At 37.6% G+C, this 24,354-nt stretch overlaps 2 protein-coding genes across 2 annotated transcripts; both read right to left on the bottom strand.

The window, feature by feature from the left end:
- Positions 1-204: 204 nt before the first annotated feature.
- On the bottom strand, positions 205-10,486 carry LOC106700137 (von Willebrand factor A domain-containing protein 7-like). Its single transcript, XM_023341903.1, has 16 exons — positions 9,787-10,486; positions 8,711-8,905; positions 8,361-8,633; positions 8,179-8,272; positions 7,949-8,083; positions 6,575-6,761; positions 6,320-6,495; positions 6,126-6,238; positions 5,926-6,042; positions 4,902-5,108; positions 4,687-4,819; positions 4,316-4,465; positions 3,223-3,315; positions 2,889-3,151; positions 2,514-2,807; positions 205-1,495 (listed from the first exon to the last, which is right to left on the bottom strand). The coding sequence occupies exons 2-16, from the start codon at positions 8,891-8,893 to the stop codon at positions 1,109-1,111; spliced, it is 2,805 nt and encodes a 934-aa protein (XP_023197671.1). The 5' UTR covers positions 8,894-8,905; positions 9,787-10,486; the 3' UTR covers positions 205-1,108.
- Positions 10,487-11,766: 1,280 nt separating this feature from the next.
- LOC106700138 (von Willebrand factor A domain-containing protein 7-like) lies at positions 11,767-21,961 on the bottom strand. Its single transcript, XM_023342632.1, has 16 exons — positions 21,863-21,961; positions 19,487-19,674; positions 19,118-19,390; positions 18,432-18,525; positions 18,182-18,310; positions 17,358-17,544; positions 17,100-17,269; positions 15,894-16,006; positions 15,701-15,817; positions 14,749-14,955; positions 14,536-14,668; positions 14,308-14,457; positions 14,112-14,204; positions 13,761-14,038; positions 13,368-13,661; positions 11,767-12,615 (listed from the first exon to the last, which is right to left on the bottom strand). The coding sequence occupies exons 2-16, from the start codon at positions 19,661-19,663 to the stop codon at positions 12,256-12,258; spliced, it is 2,775 nt and encodes a 924-aa protein (XP_023198400.1). The 5' UTR covers positions 19,664-19,674; positions 21,863-21,961; the 3' UTR covers positions 11,767-12,255.
- Between the last annotated feature and the right edge of the window lie 2,393 nt (positions 21,962-24,354).

Here is a 24,354-nt window from a genome sequence, read left to right as displayed (position 1 = left end):
AATAGAAAAGAGCAAACACATGTACCAGATGGTCAGATGTTACCAGACCTCTCTGAATATATTTCAAAATGTAAATAGTGACTAAAGAAAACAAGTGATAAAATATCAAACTTATAATGTCAAAAGAAAAACATGTTTGTGTTCTGTAAAAGAGTAAAAATAGACACATAATCACAATAAAATCTGTTTTTTTTTAATGGGATCCTTCATTTTTTTCAGTGTTGCACCTTTTATCATCTAAATTTCACAATGGATTTCACCTTGGATACAAAAAAGCCTCAGCTATGTTTTGTTGCTTTTTTGCTTCTGAAGTACTGTACATGGTGTAAACACTGTGACATTTACTAATAGTGCATTCATTCATCTCTACTATAAAAAAGACAAATATCTTGGATAATTTACTGTGGAACAACAAGGTCACAATTCAAGTAACATCATCCATCTTGAGCTGTTGCTCTACACAATACACCTTTTAATTTTTATCCTATTTACAACTTAATTTGCTTTCTAATACAAACAAAAAAAGTATGTATTTAGCACCACACTGAGTATAAAACAGTAATTTAGTTATTAGTTAAAATTATTCATGACCCTGTCAAAGTCAAAGTTGATTTCATTCAACCAAGAAGTTTGCTTCTTACAGACTAGCAAAAATAAGAATGTGTGTTTGAAGTGTGCTCTTTCAACATAATTTTAATAAAATAAATGCATGTCTACAGAAAATTATACAACTATAAAATTAGGGATGCACGAAATATCGGCACCAACATCGGTGCCATTAGCCATTTTTAACATATTGGTATCGGTACGATAAAAAAACCTGCCGATTTCTTTTTTTTTTTCCTGTTTCTGGTTGGTTTTTTTTACCAAAGATGTCGAAACTGGAGTGAAATATATATAATATTGGTAAATATTATTATTGGACATCGATTATCCAAATTTTTCTATCAGTGCATCCCTAATAAAAACATCAGTGCAAATTTCAATAAAAAAACAAAAGCAATTGCATTTTAAATTCCTGAATCTCTTTCCAGATGGTTTAGATTTGTCAGAGTGGTTGATAAAGTATTCATAAGTTATACAACAAGATATAAAGTATTAGAATCATTCAGTTCATGAATTCACTCAGTAAAAGTTGTCCAAACCCCATCATGATGAGACACAGAAAGAAAGACAGCGAGGCCATGCTGGACCCGGAGACCCTGGCAGTGAACCCACACGTGCCAACGTTGCCGACCCGGTCCACAACCAGCAGCTGCATTACTGGCGCACAGCAGGAGGCGACGTAGGACACCAGCGTTACGTTCTCGTTTCCGGCCTCCAGGTTGGTGTTGAAGACGCCGGTGCCCTGTATGAGGCTGACGCGTTCGACGCCCGCCCCGCTGTCGCCGTCGGTCACTCTGATGGAGACGACCCAAGCAGACAGGCTGCAGTTTTCAACACAGCTGGACTGCATGCTGAGAAGCTGACACTCTGGTTGGGTGAAATCATTTAACTGTGGGGAGAAAAAAAAGATAGTTTAATTACATTTTTGATTATATATGAGCTAATAACTGCAAAAAGGGTTTAGTCTGTACATGAGTAGGGATGGGTAACTATTGTATTAATATTTGCGGTAATGTCTAATTTTCAGTAAACATCATTTGATCATTTTTGGAAACCTCAACATTGACAGAATGGTTGAGATTGTCATCTTTAACTTTTCTGTTGATTTCAAGAGCATTTATTCATCTGAATAACATTGAATACCATTATTGTGTACTCTTCAGTGTTACTATTGCACTATTTAATGAACCCAAATAAGCCTATTTGAAAATGCAAATTAAAACGGATGAAAATTCAAACAGTCAAAAAGAACCATAGAATACTGTGCTGAAGTTTTACATCCATTTTACCCAGTCCTGATCATGAGTTAGATACCCAAACATCATTTATATTTTTAGTATAATAATATTTATAATATTACAATAAACAATACAATAAATGTTGCAAAAATCTTTGGCCCATATCACACAAGGCCAAATTGAAAAGTGAAAACTTTTCTTGCCATCAAATGTCTTAAGAAAAATGTGAAATGATGAAAATCTTTCAGAGGGTTTATGGGATAAAAACTCAGACCACACAGACTGGAGAAAGTTTTTCTTTTTAAAAACACCAATGCAACCATTGTATGCAAAGTTTCCACTATTCTTGAGAACTGTAATGAAAATTCCCATTTCAGACCAACTCAATCTGCAGAAAGTTTAAATCTAGTTATTACCAGAGAACCTGTAAACTTTTGACTTGCTGAATATATTTACTTTTTCCTCCGTTAGGAACTATGTTTCATTGGCATTGGCTACAATTTTGAACATTAGTTGCATTAAATGCGTTGAGAAAAGCAACACAATGTTTATTTGTTGAGCTGTGATAGAACCAGCGTTGGTGCAAAAATAGGTATGAATATCTTAAAGAACTGTCTTATTGCCTAATTCTTAAGGTAAACTTGAAAGACTTAATTGTGGCATTATTACCGAGTTTACTACAGAGAATCGCAGCACAATGTAGTTGGTGTCACTTCCATCCGGCGTCTCGGCCACGATGGTCAGGATGACGTCGGAACCAGACGGGATGCTCAGCGGAGCCAGCAGGGTCACCGTGCCATTAGTGCTGTTCCCACTTTCCACCAATAAAACGGTCGGAAATGTCAAGTCAAGACTTCTCGAGTTGGTGGCTCGGATGGTTATGTTTTCATCGGATCTACTTGAAGCCACAGTGAAGGGCACAGAGGTCATGGCTCCTGCAATCAAGATGCTGTCTGAGTCAGCCTGAATAAAAGAGTTTAAATGTTAACTTTTCATTATTTATCAGGTTTTTGGTCTTGATTTTTATGCCACACTTTTACTCACTGTAAGAGTCAGATTAGAAGCTCTGAAGTTGGTGGGCGACTGTCTCTGAAAGTCAGCAGTAGAACCTTGAACTCTCCCCTTTACTCTCACTACAAACTCCACCGTCGGCATCACATCAACCTGGACTAAAAAGTTCCCGCCACCCTGCGACACAACAACTCCCAACGTCTCCTCCGACCCCTTCGTCGATTCCACCAGAGCAACTTCTGTCACAGTAGCAGCGTCACTTCCTGATATAGTCACCAACAAACTGCCACTGAAGCCTTGAAAGAACAAAACCGAATGATTACTGCTGACCTAATCACGGTTAAAGTTTAGATTAGCAGGTGTTTACCTGCTCTGGGACGCGAGTCGAGAGCATCGAATCCACCGAAAGGACCCTGAGACGGCTCGACAAAGTCAAACAGGAAGTCGACAGAGCTCTCACCTACAAATACAAAAATCTAAAGTATTTTATTGCTTTCAAATAATTTAAAAATTAGCAGAACTAATAGATGAGGTAAAACATGACAGTTTGGTTTATTGCTTATGTTGCTAAACATGAGTGTGTAAATGCAGACTGATGTTATGTAATAAGTGTGATTAAAAGTGTTTGTCAGTTTTGGTCAATTTCTTCTGCTGAAACAGACTAATGTTGAAGTCGCAGAACAATTTAAGTGAAGGAACAAAAGAAAAATTGCAAGCAGTGAAAGAAATAGTAAATGTTTTAAAAATGTCGAGAGAATATACAATCACAGGTGTCATTGTATAAGCAGAAACTGCTGAGTTAAATACATTTTGAAATTGCTGTAGCAATAAATAATTTTATTAGAAAAAGAAAAAACTCAATGATAGTTTTGCCTTATTATCACCTTTTTTGTAAATTTACAGCAAAGTTAAAGTTAGACTGTGATGCACAAGTATAACAATGCAAATTTCAGACCAAGACTGTTGTTTCTGATTTTTTCTTTACATTTTGGTGCATTTTTTAAAATAAATATTTTTTTTAGTGAAACATGTAAAACACAGTCCTGTCACTTCTGTACATCAGTAAAAATGCACTCTTGTTTTGATGGTGCATGTAAATCTCCTGAATTTTCCTCCTACGAGACAATAAAGGCTCTAAAATGACAAATACTGTATTGACCAAGAAACCCCTGGTGCATTTCTGTAAATGGAGGTTCCACACATTGCATTTGTTACAGCATCAGAATTGTGGATATTCATTGCAGAAAAGAAAAATACTTAAGACAATAGTGTGTTATAAAGTGGCTGAGAACAAAACTAATATTTGGGTTTTCTTCTGTTGTACCCAAGTACAGAAGTTTATTTTTTAAGGGGAAAAAAGGGGCTATTATAAATAAGTTACTTTCATTATAACTGCCCTAAATAAGAGCAGATGCTAGTTAGCGTAAATGCTGAAGTGGTTGCTAACGTGGAAATCTTACCAACAACTCTCAGGGTGTAGGGATTGTTTGACACAATTCTTATTGCCCATTGTCCAACGTGCTTTTGTAACCGCACCGTTATGAAGTTTCCCACAGTCTCTGAAGAAGTGATCAATGAGCCGGTAGAGTCGGTGCTTTGCTGAGTTACACCTGGAGGGGACAGGGGGGGGGGGAGTAATCAGCATACTGTTGCAACACAAGTTACCTTTCTAATCCTAATTATTGCATTTTGAAATTAATAAATTTGGCTTTCAGTACTAAGTGACTTTGCTTTCACAAAAAAGCTGTAAAGATTTTTTTTGCAAACTGTATATTTTGAAAACCGAAACAAAACGTTGTGTTGGCTCAAATTTAGCAGGCGGTGGTATTACCTGTCGGGCTTACGAGTGTGAAAGCGAGGGACCTGCCGGTGATGTAAACTGTCGGGTTTATAACAGTTTCGTCAACAATAAAGGTGAAACTGTCGGTTTTTCCCGGGTTCCTGGACGCCTGCAGAAGGGTCACCTATCAGATCGCAGTAAGAGGTTAGACCAGGAGGCCCAGATTTAAATGTACAAAAACACATTTAAATCTGGGCTGACATTACCATTGAAGAGCTGACTGACTGGACTATGGTTGCTGCGGCGACAGGAAGTTCGGCCTTCGTCACTTCGATGGCCTGACCGCCCGACGCCTGAGCCAGGTCTCTGTACAGCTGAGCGTCAGACTCTGAGATCGCTCTCGTCTGCAATTGGTTGCTGTTTCTTCTCCTGCGGCGATTAGTAACGACCGAGTCTGTAATCATAAAGTTGACCTGAAATAAGAAAACAACTATTTAAATTAAACTGAGAGTTTACCCTAGGGAAGAAAAAAAAAATTATTCCACACAAGAGATGGAAAAATGATCTGCACATGGATCATCTATTCATGGACCTTTGACTATTTTATCTTTTTTTGCACTTTTTGAGCTACTAAACGCGGCGTATTTTGTGTGATAGATCAAAACAAAGTTGTGCGCAACTGAAAAGAAAGAAAAACATGTTTTTCAAAAACTGTAACCGGACTAGTCTGTAATTCAGAAAACCCAGAATGAACCACTTTTCACTGCAGTTACAGCTGCATGTAGGTTGCTGTTGCACCTCTGGGGATTGAACTGAGCCTCTCCCACAGCATGATGGTGCCACAACCATGCATGACCATTTACATTAATTTTCCTCCAATCAGGTTTTAGATATATATTCCACATGTTCACTGTATGGCTTGCAACAAACTGTAAATTTATTCTTGACACTTTTTCCTATAAGTAATTTGACTTGTCAAAATTGTTTTCAAACAAACCTACTTTAACATTTTTAACTATTGACCTGACCGGTGTGTCCTTTTGTCATCAAGACACTTTCAGTTCTCTGAAAAACATCAAAGATTTTCACAGAATCGCCAGATTTCAACTACACTGGTCTACCAATTGCATTTGATTTCATTTTGATGCATCAGAGGAAAGGGGGTGAACACAAACACAGAATTCCAGTAAAACTTAAAGTTTCTGTGACAAAATGTAAAAAAGTTTGGGATATATCCTCTGTGCAAGGCCCTATAAAAATATGCGCTGTAATTAGCATGCAAACACTTACCACAGTTTGGGTTCGCTCTATGAGAGCAATCACCGTGTTCTTCAAATCTTTGTCTTTAGCAGGAGCATCCGTGAAGAGAAATATCTCGGAGTTGAACGGAGCACTAGTTAACGCCAGCTGTAAGATGATGCATGCATATAGTAAAGATCAGCTTCAGTAAAAACTGAGGTTTTAAAGACAGTCGAACAGCGAGAGCATACCTGCAGCCCTGAAAGACTCATTTCCTCATCATCTCCTCCACCATTAGTTGTTAGATGGTTCACAATATCCTTGAAAAGTGTTGCATCCGTTGTACGAATTATTGGCCCAAATCCTTGGCAAACAAAACAAATCAGTTTGTAGTTTTCTTCCTCAGACAGAAAATGTGTTTAAATGTGGAGAAGCGAAGCCGTACCTGGATCGCTGAATGGGATGAGGATGTAAACGGACGGTTCGTTCTCTGTTCCCACCTGGATGTCGATGATGGTGGATGTGACGGTCTTCACCACGGCGATGTCGTCGCTCATGCTCTTTGAGGTGTCAGTGACAAAACAAAGAGCTTTGCTGGATCCTCTAGAGATCCCCACCATCCTAAAAGTTTCCAAAGAGATGGAACAAAATGAAGCAAAATAAATAAAAACCCATTGCTGTATAATTTAACCAAACGTACTGTAGGAAGGGGAGGTCTCCGGCTGCCAGCCGAATGTCCTCCAGAAGCTGGCTGGTTGCAGCTACTGCCAGGTTTGCAGCTCGCGTGTGGAGATGTCCGTGGCTGGATTGGAAGGAATCCTTGTTAATCCCACCGGTTGGCTCGATCTTACCAGTTTGATCGGCTGATCCTCCATGACTGCACTTTCCTTTGATTAAACAAAAGTTTGAGTGCTTTTACACAGTTGGGTTTGTTTTACAGGCACCGCAAAAAATAAATCAATTATTTGAACGTTTGCATCAGTGTAAAGATGCTTTTTAGCATTACAGTATCAAAACTCATTTGTTTTTGCATGTTTCCACTGGTATTCTGACTATCTTGAGTCTTTGTCAGAAGGTCTCCTGCCCTCTAACCCTAATCTTTAGCTAAAAACAACTTTCTGTCAGAAGAAACATGTTGGTGAAATTAAGAGTTTTTAAAATCCACTGGAGATTGTATCTTTTAATGTATATCGCAAATAAAATGGGTGATTTAAGCATCGTGTCAGAAAATAGAAGGCATAGACTGCAAAACAGCCGAAACACCGAGTGCCTTTAAATCTAGACTAAAAAACACCTGTTTATAGTTGCATTTGAAACGTAATAAATGAAACATTTTGATGTGTTTCAATTGTTGACTGTGTTCTATGACTTTGTATTGTTATGATGTAAAGCACCTTGAACTGTTTCGTTGCTGAAATCTGCTGTACAAAATAAACTTTGATTAATAAAGGCATTTCTATTCTGAACTCGTCCTGAACCAACCAGACCAGGCAAAGGAGCGGGTGAAAAATGTCGCATGGCTAAAAACACGACCGGTTGGTGTTGGAAAACCCATCTTTGAGTTTGTTTGGCAAGTCAGCTGATCTCATCGTTCAGATATAAGTCATTGCTGAACCCAGAGCAGCAGAGGACTGACACTTTTCCCTCAGGCTGTGGTGAGCAGATCGCTTCAGGAAAACATGAATGGGGAAAAAACCAAAGCAGAAAAACAACAAAAGTCTAGTAATTGCCGGTTGTATCCCTTAAAGCCAGCAGGGTCCTTTCAAGAACGCTTGAATTCACACAAGAAACCGATTTCCACAAAAAAAAAAAAATGATTAGGCTATATAGGCTATTATTTGACCTGTATTTGACCAAACTCAACTAGTTATTTTTCCTCTTAGCCCTTGCTATTTTAAACAGCTAGACTTTTGAGTCAGAGAACTGCTGCAAGGAAATAGTTACTCGTCAAGTTGAAAAGGATAAATATCTGTAATCTGTGACTGACAAAGCTGGACAATGACCCAAGTATTGCATTCGAGAAGAAAAATAAATTTTCCAAAGGTAATTGTAAGAGAAATGCATGTGAATGTACCAGGTGGCTTGGTTGAGACAAAAGGTAGGAGCCCAAAGTAGCCAGACGTCAGGATCTGTCCAGCGATGATGTCCTCCAGAATGTTGTTGGTGCAGTCGTCACCGACACAGTTGCGACAGGTGGCTCTGCTTTCATCTGACATGGAGTAAAACCGCATCAGATGATATGGTTCTACTCCATTCCATCCAAACAGCATTCTGCAGGGTCATCAGCTCATGCCATCTCTTTACCTGCGATGTTGCCGATGCTAGTTTCTGCTTTAATCAGATTAGAGTTTGGGAATGTGTTTCCCAGCTCCACCCAGTTGCTGTGACTGTAGAAATCCTTCAACATTGATAAGAGAAGAAGAATTACCAGTCAATCCACAAAGATTTCAATCTTTTTAAAAAAAAGTAAAAATTATGTTGAATACTTGCAAAGGATGCATAATCTCTCCCAGTTTCTCCTTTGCGGTCTCATAATTCCCCATCCTGTTGTCGGCTTTGACAGCAACCATTCCCTCTGTGATGATCCTCCTTCCCTGAACAAACTCCTCCTCGTCAAAGTGGAAGCTCGGTTTGAAGGCGTAGCGGATGTCCACTCTGATATTCCTCAGCTTGATGGATGTGATGGCTTGACGGAAAGCCTTCGACGACTGCGAGGCGCCGCAGGCAGCAGCAACGCCTTCTGCAGTGAAAGGCTGAGCCTGAAAACGCACAACGTCACCAGGACTGAGAGAGATCCGTTTCTAGAAAGAATAATGTAACAGGAGTGTATTCCTACTGGGTAGTTGAAGTTTGTTCCTTCAGTCAGGGCTAGAGAGCGGCATGCCTGCACAGTTGCATTGAGAATCGCTTGCTCTGTAATTTCCTGGTGATTTAAAGAACCCCCAGGCAATATTTCAAATGCCTGCGCTCCGATGTGCAGGAGGAGGAAACAAAGCACAGCAAACACTGAGCGCATCATAGCTCCAATATTCTGAAAGGAAACAAATATCTACAATTTAGACCAGCGGTGCCCAAAGTCAGTCCTCGAGGCCATCATCCTGCATGTTTTAGTTCTCTCCCTGGTTTAACGCACCTGGATCAAATGATGGCTGTTAGAGGCCTAAGTAGAACATTGACCTGCTGAGAAGGTTGTTGGTACCACAAGGGAGAGAACTAAAACATGCAGGATGCGACTTTGGGCACCCCTGATTTAGATCTTCAGTCACTTTTGATAATACAAATATTATTCTAGTCAGTTTTAATGCATCTTTTGAAAAGCTCAACGATAGTTCAGCGAAACTACAAATTCAAACTTTTAATAAAAAATTGGTGCATCTTTTTCAATTTATCCTGGCTCATATCAATATATTTTCAATGCCATTTAGTTAAATGCACCTAAGCAAGTTGAAATGTTTTGTCATTACGTAAATTTTTAGGATAAATTTGTCTCAACCCTTACACCCATTAATCAGATTAGAGTTTGGGAGCCTGTTTCAAAGCTCCACCCAGGGGCTGTGGAAATCCTTCAACATGTCTGCTGAATACTTGCAAAGGATGCAAACCAGGAATGGTTTCTCATTCAGAGACTTGAGTTTTAATTTTCACTAAAGTTGAAGTCTAAGCTGTTTTTAAAAAAGCAGAATGTTGGACTGTTTTATTCAGTACAAAATCTGTTTGTCCTGTTAAAACACCAAACTGTGTCCACAAATATAATTTAAGGGTAAACTGTCCCTCTCAGATGAAATAAAATGGGTATTGATCTTAATAACTGAAGAACCTTTAAGACTAAACTCATATCATGAAGAGAAAGACCCAACATAGAGTCTCCTGCTCCAAATTTAAAACCTTTAAGCAGCAACACACAGTACTTACCAGAATTATGAACACTTTCGATTCAATTCCTTTGGTACCATCAAGCTCAGCTTTAAAAACCTAAACAAAACAGTTTAAATCACCGTTTTGAAACCGTTAAAGTATTTATTGGATGTGATGATTAAAAGCTTTACCAAACCATAAAATATTAATCTTGGAAAGTCAGAAATGCATCCCAATTCTAGCTTTCCATGATAAGAGTCGCCTTCATGTCGGATCCCTTTCAGAGGCGTTAAAGGAAAAACCTACTCACCTTGCTGCTGTTCAACAAACTTTGTGGTGAATTTGTCAACACAGACCTTATAAGGGTCAGCTTCAGGGCGGAGTCACGCTGGACTTGACCTTCTAATCACACCATTATGCAAACGTCATGTCTGCACCTTGGGATTACCACTTTATACCCACATGGACATTAAGTGTTGGCGTAAAATTTGCTGCTATAGTGAATAAAACTTATTCAGACAAAGGTTTTTGATTTAGGTTCTGCTAAGGAGGAGAGGGGGAAAAATTGCAACAGCGTTCTTTACTTTCGTTTTTAATCATTATTCAAACCACAGCGTGATTATTTGCATACTTCTCGTATTTCTATAGATAATTGATAGTAGGGTAGATACCAAATACTTTCTTTTTGCAGGCAGGTGTAAAGTTTAATAAACACTCCCTTCAGTTACAGGATGCAAAAGCCACTGAGCAGGATTCCTGCATGTTCACTTTTGGTTTCTTAAGAGACGAAAGTTTACTTTATTACATAATTCAGATGTTGGAAAAATAAGTTAATGGAAGCTTAACCAATTACTCAAAGAAAAGCCCCCCCTCTGCTGCTGCTGTAAATAAGGAAATGAGAGGTTTAGAAATGTGGTTTTAAGAAGGTTTAATAAAACACATTAAATTAAAAACATTTAATTTGTATTAATTAAATTAAAACCAAAAAATGGAAGTGTAGCATAAGGATAAGTAGGATCATTGCAGCGATATTTGAATTGCATTTGCAATATGATGCACATGTTCAGTCCACCTGGTGTTTTATCCACAATATATGACAGAAAAACATTATGCATTAGAGTGACAGAAGTTAAAACTCTTTGGTAACTAAATATTAAATTTTATCATCTTTTAAAAAGACGAATCTATTTGTCATGAAGCAAGAAAAACTTGAAATTACTGAACCGTTCACCTCCACATCCGACTTCTCCAGAACTAAATCTACTTGTATAGTTTTTTCAGCTTTAATAAAAATATTAACTGATTATTTTATTATAAATTACAGTCTTTTTCTGAATTGGAAAGCAGGATCACGGAAATTCAGTGTTTCTTTCATATCTGATATTAGAGACAAGATCACATTTCTCCTGCTTGGCGTGTTGAAACTTTCTGCTTCAACTTATCTGATCATCTAGGAATCCATCTGGTCGTGAACATGGACCAGATCGGTTGGTTGACAAGAAGCCGGGTGATTGTTTTCCACTCTGAGAAGTAGATGCTGTGATGACCTAAGCAGATTCAGAGTTCAGCCAGGCGTTAACTAATCGTTGCTGCCATTTGTCTAGAGGAGCAGAGTGGGAAATTGCAGGAGAGGGATGCTTTGTGAGGTGGAAGCTCAACTATATGGAAAAGGCGCGAAGTATTGTATGAGCTGGAGTTAAAGCATCCCCTATTGGCTGCCACAGGAGATTCAAGGATTCCTCAAACATGCATGAAAGAATCAAAGCAGCATTGTTTTTGATGAGGAAATAAAACTACAAAATGATATAAAGCTTATAAAAACCTCCATGTAAGAAATCTGTCATGAAAATACTTTGAGCTAAAATAGCCTGAGATATTCTCAATGCAAAGTTTATTACTGTGAACACTTTTTCAAGGTTTCCTCCAGAAAACTTGCTCAGCCTGGTGGTTGGGTGCTACAGCAGTCATTCATCCAGCGGCCCGCCGTGTTTTTGAGTTAAAAATGTTTAAAGTTGACAGGAAATTTGAAAAAATCACTTGATAATTATGTGTTTTTGAAAGATTGGAAGATTAATACCTGAACACCAACTATAAAGTTGCAAACATTTTAAAAAGACTTAAATAAATAATGTGTTGGGGGCACAAGTCTGGCGGTGGCCGCCAGACTTATAATATACTGGGGGAAACCCTGACTTTTTAAAGTGTGTGCAGTGTTTCTTATACATAAAGTTTATTCCATTTTTACAGAAGGTCTTCTAATTGTTTTAGTTGAATTGTTTTAGTACGTAAGAATTAAAAAACAAAAAAAAAAAACGTGTAACACTCAACTTCAGACGATTTCCATATTGGTGCCACCTTCAGACATGACATAGTTGTTGTTTTGTGTAAGAGAAATTGGTTTAGAAATCAAAAATTACATTTTCTGTTCAATTCTGTGAAAAGGCCAAGAAAAGCTGACATTTAGTTAGGATCCGATCTTCCAACATGGTTCATAAATTGGAAAATTCTGATGACCACCGTCCGGGGCTACAAGCAAACTTTCAGGAATGTGAAGACAAAGAAAAGTAAAACTGAGTAATCCACTCTCGAGGTCCAAGATGCAGCAGAGAAACTACAGATTTCCACGTTGCCGACTTTATCCACAACCACCAGCTGCATTTTAGACGAGCAGCAGGAAGCCACATACGTCACTGTCGTCGTATTATCAGCTGCTGTGCTGATGTTCATCGTGCCGCTGCCTTCTCTCAGACTGACGCTGTCCACACCCGTCCCGTTAACGCCATCGCTCACCTGGATGGAGACCTCCCACATCAACTGGTTGCAGTTTTTAGAGCATCTGTTCTGCAGGCTGAGTCGTTTACACACTGGTGGAGTGAAATCAGTCACCTGTACAAGAGCGACAGCAAAAATATCAATATTTACTCTCAATAATGTAGCAGAGTATTAGGGCCCGGCTAGGAAAAAGTAGCAACCCCACAAGGCAGTGAAAATAAATAATAAGAATATTTAAATGAATATAATAAATATAGCAGAAACAAACAGGATATTAAGAAAATAATGATCAGAGTTTGGATAATGTAATATTAATAATATTACAACTTTATTCTCAAAATACTCCGACTTTATTCTTGCATAACTTGATTCTCATAACATTATGACTTTATTCTAGTAATAGTATGACTTTATTTTTTAAATATGATGTTTTTCTTGCATTATTTTGACTTTATTCTTGTACAACGTTATTCTAATAGTATTATGACTTTATTCTTGCAATATTAACTTTATTCTCATATTATGACTCTGTTCTTGTAATAGTACTCTATTCTCATTATACTATGACTTTATTCTATAAATATGTTATTATTGTATTATTTAGACTTTATTCTTGTACAACTTTATTCAAATTGTACTACGACTTTATGCTAATAATACTATAACTTTATTCTCATACTATTGTGCCTTTATTCTCGTATTAGAATAACCTAATTCTCAAAACATTGACGTTTTTCTTGTACGAGTTTATTCTCGTAATTTTATCATTTTATTGTCGTAATTTTTATTCATTTTTTATTAGCATGGCCCTAATTCTCCATCATACAATGATGTCTTAAATGTATGAAAAACAAATGAGACGTTACTTTTGGCAGGACGGTGAGATGCAGCACAGCATAGTTGGTGTCTGCACCTCCAGGAGCCACGGCCCCAACGGTCAGAGTGACGACGGTACCGGACGGCGTGTGGGCAGGAGCTGTGACGTTCACTGTCCCGTTAGCACTACCTCCAGCACTCAGTAGTAAATTAGTTGGGTAAAACAGCGGAAGGTCTTGGTCATTGGTGGCTTGAATGGTGAAGCGTCCTCCTTCGCCGGTTGTCGTCACAGAGAAAAGAACTGATTTTAGTGATCCTGGCTCCAACACGATGTCTAACTCATCCTAAAAATATAATACAAAGAGTGCAGTTAAGACACAAGAACAGAAATACTGATTTATTTTAAATATTTAAAGGTTTTGCCTTTTACTTGCATCACTTACAGCAGTGACAGTGAGAACAGAGGCTCTCAGGCTGGTGGCCGACTGTCTTTGGAAGAACCTTGAAGAAGCTCTGGAAACGCCGTCGTTGTTCTGGCCCTTCACAAGCACAACAAACTCAACCGATGGGATCCTGTCAAAGTGGACGATATATTCTCCTCCACCCTGGGCCTCCACGGTGCCGTTAACCTGACCAGAACCCGACGATTCAACCAGCGTGACCTCTGTCACCGTGGCAGAGTCGCTTCCAAACAGAGTCACCAGCAGACTGGCATTTTCTCCTTCGAAGAAAAGAAACGTTTCTTGATCCAAAGCCGGTTAATTTTCAATACATCCAAACTGTGTTTTCATTACCAGCTGTGGGTCGATTGTCGATTACATCAAATCCTCCAAACGGACCGTCGGACTCCACAATGAAGTCAAACAGGAAGTCGATGGAGCTCTCTCCTGTAAACGCAGAAAAATACAATGAATTCAGTTATCTAACCTTTTTATTTAACCACTTTTTCAACAATTCTGTAACATTTAACAGTTGAAATCAGAGTCTTACCTACAACTTTCAGACTGTAGGGATTGTTTGACACTATTCCTATTTCCCAAACTCCTGCTAGCGTCAGCAACTTGACAGTGTGGAGGTTTCCAACCGTCTGGGATGAAATTATTGAAGATCCTGCTGTATTAACATAATTTTGAACCACACCTAAACAAAGAAATTATGGAAACTGGTTAAAAAAAGCAATTGAAGTTGGCACAACTTATGAAATGTGTAGACGCTGACCTGAGGGATCGATGAGCGTAAACTCAACATTACTTCCAGTCGTGTAAATTGTCAAATTTCTCACTGACTCATCAACTGAAAAGGGAAAGATTTCAGTTTTTCCAGGATTCCTGGAAGCTTGCAGAAGGGTTACCTGAAAAATTGAAGATAACTCAGCAGGTGAAATCTTTAAACGTGAAAATAAAACCAGTTCATCTTGATTTGTTTTCATACCAGAGAGGAGCTGGTGGATTCAGTTAGGATGTTGATGGCCTCCAGCAGATTACGTTTGGAGACTTCGACAGCCTGACCTCCTGAGGTCTGAGCCAGGTCTCTGTACAGCTGACCGTCTGCTCTGGCCATCCGATAGCTTTGTTGCTGGTTGCCCTTTCCTGGTGTTTGTTGACGGATCCCAAGAACATTAGTTATCATGAAGTTCACCTGAAACAAAATGAGGGAACCAATAAACCTGGAAATATTGAGACGTTTTACCATCCAAAATGTAACGAAGCTGAAGTTGGTTTCCAATTGCAGCTTCCGATTCAGGAAATGGCCACCAAATTTTTTGCTACATTTGGCATCTTTTATCTACTCTAGTTAATAAACTACAACACCTAGATTCTTCAAACCTGGACTAGATTACTCTCAACTAATAGCAGAATATTTAAAACCCAGCTTGTGATTTGTGAAACCTGTATTTGAATTGTGAAACTTCAATAAAGGTCGATTTCAGTTCTCTTTTTGCATCTGGACCAGATAAGTACTGAACTCCTCCTTCTCTGAAATGTCCATTATTTTGCTGTTGTATCCAGTTTTAGCTTTTTGCTTTCTCTCATAAAAGATGCTGAAGGTAGTGAAAAATTTGGTGAAATTGCCCTTTACTGAAGTTTCACAAATCAAATAAAGGTTTCACAAATCACAAACTTGGTTTTAAATATTCTGCTATTATAGTAGAATGATCTAGTCCAGGTGTTGTGGTTTTTTAAGTAGAGTAGATAAAAGAGGTAGTGAAAAATTAGGTGAAATTGCCCTTTACTGAAGTGTCACAAAGATGTTTATGAGACACTGAATCTGTTTGGTAACAGTGATAACTATTGGGCCATTGCCATCTTCTTTTTATATCTTTCACATTGATTATTTTTGACTGGATCAACAGAATTTACATTGCTTCTGCAGAATTACTCACCACAGATTTGGTCTGCTCAATGAGTGCAATCACCGGGTTTCTCAGGTGTTTGTCTTTGGCCGGAGCATCGGTAAAAATAAAGATCTCAGAATTGGGAGGCGCGCCAGTCAGAGCTAGCTGTATGAAGAAACAAAGGAATGCTTTAGTGTTTGCTTTTCATATATTATCAATTTTGCAGCATCAAACAAAGCACCTGAAGTCCAGAAAGACTCAGTTCTGGAATATCTCCACCTCCAGCTGCTCTCAGTGAGTTGATGTAGGCCTTAAAAATTTCCGGGTCTGTTGTCCGTATCAGTGGCCCAAAATCTGCACATTTGATGAAAAACAAAAACATTTTCTGTTATCCCTCTTAACTCTTACAGCCAAATGACAGAGGGTGCAGAACAGACTTTCTGTACTGCATGTAAACGGCCATTTATTTGCCGTGATGTTATGTGATATGAAAGTGTTATGCATAGACCAGCTAGCTAACCAAAGGATTGTGTTTAAAAATAACGCTGGATAAATGGCTTAAAACCGGGTCACTCACAAAAAACTGAAGATACCGGTGAAAAGAAAAGTATAGGAATACTTCTATGATCACAGAAAGCCAAGTTACACCTGCTGAAAGTTTTGATTTGTCGTTCGATTCTTTTGAACGTGTTTATACCGTCAGTCTCAATTGGTGAAAACTTTCTTTGTTTTTTAGGACTTTGGTTGCTTATAGTGCTCTGCTCACAGCTATTGTTATTTTAATTTGAATAAAAATAATTCAATAGACTAAATACTATTGATAAAAATTGTTGGATTATTTTAAATGTAATGGTGCGGAAGAGAATTTTTGTTTCTAGGACACAAAACTTGGTAGTAAAGAACAACATAATTGAAAATCCACACTTTCAGAATCTGTAAATAACTCAAAATAACCTGAATAAACTTGTTCACTGCTTTGTCGAGGCTAGTCACATTTACCAAACAGCATGGATGAACAAAGAAACAGCTACGTGTGTTAAGAGACTATTAATGCAAGAGACTATTAGCACATTGTTGGGCAATTTCAAGTTAATTGGTCGTCAGCCTGAAACGGTTTGAGAAACACTGGTTAAGATTTACCTGGATCAGTGGTTCTCAAACTTTTTTCAGTGATGTACCCCCTTAAAAATATAATTTTAGTCAAGTACCCCCTGACACGGGCAAAACATTTTTGGAATAAAAAAGAGGTACAGTGCTGTAAATACCCTGTAAATACTGAATATAAAATTCAGTGTATGAACACACATTTATATTTTATCGAACTTTTTACAAAATAATTTTTCCCAAGACCTATTATGAGGAGCCTACTGATTTTTTAAAGATATTTTGAAAAGCTTCACGTACCCCCTGCAGTGCCTCCACGTACCCCCATTTGAGAACCACTGACCTGGATCACTGAAAGGAACCAGAACATAAACCGACGGCTCATCCGGTGTTCCCAGCTTGCTGTCTATTATTGAGGCTGTGACCTCTTTCACTGCAGCGATGTCATCCCCCATGCTTCCTGTTGTGTCGACCACAAAACACAACGGTTTCCCTTTGAACAGCCCCATCATCCTAAGGAATGACAAACAGAGATAGACAAAAATCACTTTTATAAATTATACAATGGCATAACTTCAGCAAGAAATACTGAATTTATTACTCAAGGAATGCTTTGTCCCCAGCTGCAATGCGAACGTCCTCCAGCAGCTCACTGGTTGCTGCTATCGCCATGTTGGCTGCTTGAGAGTGAAGGTGTCCATGGCTGGAGTCCAGCGTATCTTTGTTGATTCCACCTTTTGGTTCCATTAAACTTGTACTATCCAGTACACCGCCATGGCTGCATTTTCCTGTTTGTCATCATAGAAAGAGCACAAATGATTTAACCAGTTTGAACTTGTATAACTGCTGGTTTTAGAAATGTACAGGTACCCAAAAAAGCACAAACATGGGGCCAAAGAAAGTCCAATGACACATCAGGCAGCAAAAGCTCCTAAAAAATATTCTCATAGTTTTGAGAAATGCTCTTTCAATGTTATATGTAGTATTTGAATTTTCATGCAATGTTAGATCTTGTTGCTATGAGAAAACTAAGCTTGCTTTTTTAAATAAATGCTAATTACCGTAATAAAGAAAAATCACACATAGTTCACTAAAAATTACGAAATGGTCATATGTTATTTTTGGAGCAATAATGCAGCTGGTAGTATTATCAGATTAATCAAATGCAGTAATGATTATTTGGTTAAATTAGAGGGTTTTTTAAAAAGGCACCAAGTAATTATGGCAACTAAATATTTTTCTTCATCTTCTAAGTTTAATAAATGAAGAATTTTCTGTGTTTTCTCAAAGTTGGATGAAAACAATTTTAAGACCTGGTAAAAAATCAGATCAGACCAAATAAAGTGCAGCACCATCACAATGTAAAGTCAGAGAAATGACAGAAAGTGTCAATTAAAAAAATCAACCCATGAAAATATTTTTTACCTGAGGGCTTGGAAAAAGAATTCACACTGAAATATCCTGAAGTAAGTATGTTGTTTTTCAGAATGTCGCTCCGAATGTTGTTTCTGCAGTCATTTCCAGCACACCTCTGACAGGTTGCTCTGGTTTTAGCTGCAGATTCAGATTGGAGCAGAAATAATGGATCAATATGAGCAGAAATTACTGCAAAACAAAATCTCTGCCTTTTGTTTGTTACCAAACACACCTTACAGCCAGTATCATCATGTTTTACCTGCTATGTTTCCAACACGGGCGTTCGCTTTGATCAAATTGGTATTTGGGAATTTGTGGCCTATTTCCACCCAGTTACTGTGACTGTAGAAATCCTTCATTTTCAAAGAAACAAGAGACAAAATTACAGCTTTCATCTTTGATGTTGAATTAAATTCAGAAATACAGAATTGATTCACAAACCACTTATTAAAAGCACTTTAAAACTTTCATTTTGTGACGCTTTCTTCCACAAGTGGGCAGCAGAACAAAATGTTGCACAAAACCTGTGAAAATTTGAAATTATTCCAAGTAAAAACTCCCAATAGTCAGTGTAATTTGCAGACTGTTTACCTTTTTACCACAGCAAACGGACAAATTTAAAAGTAAAAACGTCCAAAAACAGCAGAATTAATTGCTATGATTTTTAGATGGGATGCAGGCAGATTTTCAAAGAAACAAAAAACAAAATTGCAGCTTTACTAATAATAATAATGTGAAACCCCTTATTCTGCTTTCTTCCACAAGTGGGCAGCAGAACCAAATATAGCGCAACACCGCTGAATATTTTGAATTGTTCAAAGTAAAACCTCTACTAGTCAGTGTAACTTGTACAACAGCAGACGGACAAGTTTAAAAGTAAAAACTTTTGTTCAAACCAGCAGAATTAGTTGCTGTGAATTTTAGTTGGAAACCATCCAGAAATACCTGTAAAGTGTGGAAAATCCTTCCGAGGCTCGATGTTGCTGAAACAAAGTTCTGCTGCTTATTGGAGGCCTTGATGACCGATAAACCGTCTGTGATTATCTTCTTCCCTGCATCCAGCTCCTCGTTGTCACAGTGACGACGAGCGCTCAGGGCATATTTAATGTCCGTTTGCAAATTCTTCCTCTGAATCCGCTGAATGGTTTTGATGAAACTTTTTAAGGATTTTGATGCTCCGCAGGCAGCAGCAACAGATGAAGCAGTAAAAGGCTGACGCTGCATGGACATACACACTGTGTTTTATTAAAACAGAACCTGATTGGGTTGAAAATGGGATTAAAAAAAGACGTGGTGAATTTGTTCGATTCTTACAGGAAAAGTGAAATCCCTGCCCTCAGACAGAGCCAGGCTGCGGCACACCTGCACTGTGACATTTAGGGCGGCTCTCTCTGTGATGGCTTGGTGGCTCAGAGACTTTCCATTAAATATACCAAAACCATGAGCTCCAGTCTGCAGAAGCAGCAAACACAGCACAGCCAAGACAGTCATCACAGCAAAATCTGCAAGAAAACAGAAAGTCTGAAGTTTATCACCTCTTATCTTATCTTATCAGACCTCTGCTAGGAATCTTGGTTTCACTTTTGACAGCTCTCTAAAGCTACATAAACAAGTTAGTTCTGTCGTTAAATCGAGTTTTTATCACCTTCGGCTTTTAGCAAAAGTTAAATCTTATTTCGGTTTTAAGGACTTTGAAAGACTTATCCATGCCTTCATAACAACTCGACTGGATTACTGCAACTCTTTATATAGAGGGATGGAAAAATCACAGATTCAGCGACTTCAAATGATCCATAACGCAGCAGCACGGCTTCTCACAGGAACCAGGAAGCATGACCACATAAGGCCAACTCTGGCATCTTTACACTGGCTGCCTGTTTTTTATCGAATAGATTTTAAGATTCTTTTGTTAACTTTTAAAGTTTTAAATGGGTTAGCCCCCCCTTATCTTCGGGACCTTTTAAATTTCCAGTCTGTGTCCAGAACGCTACGATCAAATAATCAGTTATTACTTACAGTTCCTCGAACTCGACTTAAGAGGAAAGGAGATCGAGCTTTTTCTGTTGCTGCTCCCGTTTTATGGAATAACTTACCTTTCCAGATTAGATCTGCCCACAGCCTGGACCATTTTAAATCGCTTCTTAAAACTCATTTTTACTCTTTGGCATTTAAATGATGTGTGTTCTGTTTTGTCATTGTGTTGTTGTTTTTGTGTTGTTATTTTGTGCAGCACTTTGGTGCAGTCTTGTCTGCTGTAAGGTGCTATATAAATAAATTTGACATTGACATTGACATTGACCTTCTCCAAAAGCAACATTCTAATTATTTTTATATTAGGTGACAACAAGTAAACCTGCAAAGGAAACCTGACACAATTTATATCAAATATGTAATATTTGATCTGGTTTTGGTGCTTTATACTCTTTTTTAAAAATTCTGAACTGTGATCAAGATTCAAGGTCTGTTTTTAGAAGAAATATCATATAGACCTTGTTTATATTACATATAAACAAGGTAATATTTATATGTAAATATAAATACATATAAATATGTATATGTATTTATATGACCTTGTTAATATTACATATAAACAAGGTCTGTTATTAGAAGAAATATAGACTTTCTTCTAAATATAGAAGAAAGTCTGACCACAATGATCTTTCATCATTGTGGTCAGACTTTTTAAACAATATTCAGCACCGTTTTTTTCCTATTTACTCATATACCCATCAAAATGAAAACCCGTTTGTTTTACGTGATTTTAAAGATGCAAGTAGCTAAAAAAATACAGGAGACTGGAAGAACTGTGTTGCGTCTTTCTTTCTTTGGGTCTTTCTTCCTTTATTTTTTTCTACATCTAAAAATACAGTAAATTTCAGTACAAAATTGACATAAAACAGGTAACGTTATCCTTTCTCGTAGAATTGTAACTTTTGATGAATTAGTCTTAACACTGTGAATATTAACGATTTCTTAAATGTATTTAAATTAGTGAAAAAAACAGATGTTTTTTTGTTAGGACTGCAGATTTTAACATATGGAGCCTTGGCGAAAATTCAAACTGGGAGACTCGACCAGCTTCACCACATCATCTAATCACTACGCCCGACCGCAGCCAATCCGGACCGGAGCTTCACGCCGCTCCAGCCAATCGTCGTCCAAAGACACCTTCAAAAGTCCAAGCTACCCTGGGGTCTTCCTGCTCGTCAGCCGTGCTTCGACCCACCTCCTCCCCTTCTCCACCTTCACCATGAGGGTCGTCCTCCAGGATCCCTTGTGCTCTTCCTCTCCAAGCTCCGCTCCACCACCAGTTTCGGTCCCGGGGGGAAGACTATCCCGAGCTCGCCGAGCAGACCGCCTGCTCACGGCGATCCTCGGCTCACGGTCTTCTGCCGGGTCCGAGCGCCAAAGAAATTGTACCATTAAATCTTTTTAACTGCTATTTTCTTCTCTGTGTGAGTCTCTCCAGATTGAATTGAGTTGAGGGCGAAATGCAAAACTCCGTGCTGCCCTTAAAGTATCTTTCTCATCTGTGTTTCTCTTCACTGTCGCTTGATTTTATTTAACAGCAGGATGAATTAAAACTTTTTATTTTAGCTTAAGTTCAAACATTATTCTTAAATTGTGATTTTTTTATTTTATTTTTATCAATAAGCGTGTAAAGAGAAGTAGGGAAAAAATAGTTTTTACCTGCGATGTGGCAGATGTCCTGAGATCAATGTTTCTGAAGCGTTAATGTCTACATTTTTTATGTTTTTTTCTGTAGAAGGGTGGAGTCTTTCAGATAGGGAAGGTGACACATTGTTTGGTCAGCACAAAGCTGTGATGAGTGGCCTTTTTATGCAAACAAAGAATGAAAAAAAAAAAAACTCCTGAAGGTCAATAAAAAACATTGTTAAATTGTAACCTTCAGATTTATTTCCATGGAAGTTTCACAAGAAAACACCAGAAAAATCTCTTTCATATGTTTAAGTTTCAAGTTATGTTCACAAAAAAATTAGTGAACATTTAAAAAATATCTATAAAATGTACAGTTAAAATGTTATACTTTTATTCAGTCAATTGAAAAACTAAACTTTTTTTCACAGTTTGATATCAAGTCAAACTAAACTTTTGCTGTTGGACTATTTTCATCAGTCAGTAGTTTATATACATCAATATTCCCTATTTGTTCTGCATTTTGTACTGTCACATTATCTGCACTTTGCCATAATTGGACCTGCTGCTACGTCTTTGGATGGTTGAGTGCCTTTAGTTAATTTAATTGCATATATTGTTATTATTATTGTGTGTTTGCTTATTTTTACTGTATATATTTGACCTTTTGCAGGGGAGCTGCAATGGAAATTTCGTTGAATTCTGTTCAATGACAATAAATGCTATCTAATCTAACCTAATCTATTTTCATTAATGTAATCTAACTAGATTAGATAAACTAGTTCATGTTTACAACATCTATCTGGTCTGTAGTGTTAGAATAATTACTTTTTGAACTGCATGACTTTGTGTCGAACATTCCCACAGCTTTCTCAACAGTTTGCTGAAATGTTGCCTCATTTCTCTTGGTAGAAATGCTTTAACTAGATCTGATTTGAATATAGTTTTGATCAGACACACACATTTTCAGCTAAATATTGTAAAAAAATGATTTGAGTTGTCCATTTGGAGTTTCTGTTCCAGTTTTAACTTCCTGAATAATATCTTAAAATGTCTCTTAAGATGTCACGCATATATTGCGCCATCTTTATGATGTCGTCTATTTTCCATCTGCAGCAAAAGAACGCCACAACAAGAACCAGTCTCTAATTAGACTTTTAGAAGTCAACATTTGAAATTAATAACACAAAGAAACATCTGTAACTAACAATAAAATAAGACTTCAGTGCAACCTATTAAGTTGTGCTTATGTAAACATTGTTTTAGTTATTTTCTTTATTCATCTAGTCATAAAAATAAGATGTGGTTATGGCACAAAAGGAAGGCAATAGTGAGATGTTGCAATGATGTGCACAGTAATTTTAGTGTGATGCAAAGAGGCAAACAGCAAAAAGATCACAAAACCACAAATGAGAAACTACAGATCGTAAAATAAGGAAGCAAGTTCAGTTTCTAGACAGCAAATAACTAAAAGTATGTGTAATCATTTCTTATTTCCACACATAAAATCATTTTAAAACAAAGTCTAATTACTTTGGTTAATAGACATTAACATGGTCTAATTTCAGAAGTGAGCAACTATGAACCTGACAAAAATAGTAAAAGAAAGAAGTTGTAGTTAAATGAGTTTTGATTTTGGCAATGATCTTAAAGGCCATATAAAATGTGTACCAATATAACAGAATTATGAAATTATCATGTGGCATTGAGACATCAAGTGTTGCAAGAGTCCAAGATTTCCCAGGGAATTAAGAGTGCAAACTGCATGACGTCATGTTTTCTAGAACATCAGGGATTTGAGGTCAGGCAAAAAAAAAAACTCAGGACAGTAAGAAACATTCAGTCGTGTTCCTGTTCATCAGGCTTAATCATTTCCTCGACTGACACAAATCCACACCTTGTACCTGGCATGAAGGTGAGGCAGCAAGCAACTCCAGCAACAGTCAAGTGATAACGTGATTGCTGTTGCTTAGCAGGAAATCAACTTACAGATTTAAGCTACTGAGAAACTACTAATTCTCAAAGCTTTCAAAGCTTGAAGATAATGTCCTGTTAATGCTAAATGTTTTTGAGCAGAATTTAATAAAATTCATTATCAGATCAGAAGTTTTGTTCATGCAATTTGTAACAAGAATTTAAATTATTCTAAAGTAAAATAAATATTTATTTTAACTTGATTTTGTGAGTAAAAATAAAAGACATTTGTGCTCTTCATGTGAGGACAGTTTTTCTTGCACATGATGAGATAATTATTTTGTGTTAAAACTCAGAATCCTAGTTAAATTAACTTAAAACAATGTTTAGACAACTTGTCTCCTGTTGCTAAATCAACTTTGTGAACTTAAATTTCTGAGTTAAAATCAAAACAATTTTCTTGTTTACTTTAATTGCAGCACATGGACTTTCATTTTCAAGTTAAACCACCTTTAAATGTTTCACAGTGTGCCGTAATTTGGGTTGGCTGACCTGAGAAGCTTTCAGTGTTTTCTCTGTTTGTGGACGGAGCTCTCACTGTGATTCACTGG

Source organism: Xiphophorus maculatus, chromosome 11 (genome assembly GCF_002775205.1).
Source record: "Xiphophorus maculatus strain JP 163 A chromosome 11, X_maculatus-5.0-male, whole genome shotgun sequence".
Lineage (NCBI taxonomy): Eukaryota > Metazoa > Chordata > Actinopteri > Cyprinodontiformes > Poeciliidae > Xiphophorus > Xiphophorus maculatus.
The sequence above is the reverse complement of the archived record's forward strand: the minus strand, read 5'-3'. Positions and strand labels throughout refer to the sequence as shown.

What these genes read in the sequence shown, in the direction of transcription:
- LOC106700137 (XM_023341903.1), bottom strand. Translation starts at nt 8,893, where the DNA reads ATGATGCGCTCAGTGTTTGCTGTGCTTTGTTTCCTCCTCCTGCACATC. An exon ending in AGATTATGCATCCTTTGCAA is followed by an intron (nt 8,273 to 8,360) that starts GTATTCAACATA and finishes TCAATGTTGAAG; the next exon opens with GATTTCTACAGTCACAGCAA. An exon ending in GATTCTCTGTAGTAAACTCG is followed by an intron (nt 1,496 to 2,513) that starts GTAATAATGCCA and finishes TTCTCCCCACAG; the next exon opens with TTAAATGATTTCACCCAACC.
- LOC106700138 (XM_023342632.1), bottom strand. Translation starts at nt 19,663, where the DNA reads ATGACTGTCTTGGCTGTGCTGTGTTTGCTGCTTCTGCAGACTGGAGCT. An exon ending in TACGCTCATCGATCCCTCAG is followed by an intron (nt 14,458 to 14,535) that starts GTCAGCGTCTAC and finishes TTCTTTGTTTAG; the next exon opens with GTGTGGTTCAAAATTATGTT. An exon ending in ATCTCACCGTCCTGCCAAAA is followed by an intron (nt 12,616 to 13,367) that starts GTAACGTCTCAT and finishes GCTCTTGTACAG; the next exon opens with GTGACTGATTTCACTCCACC.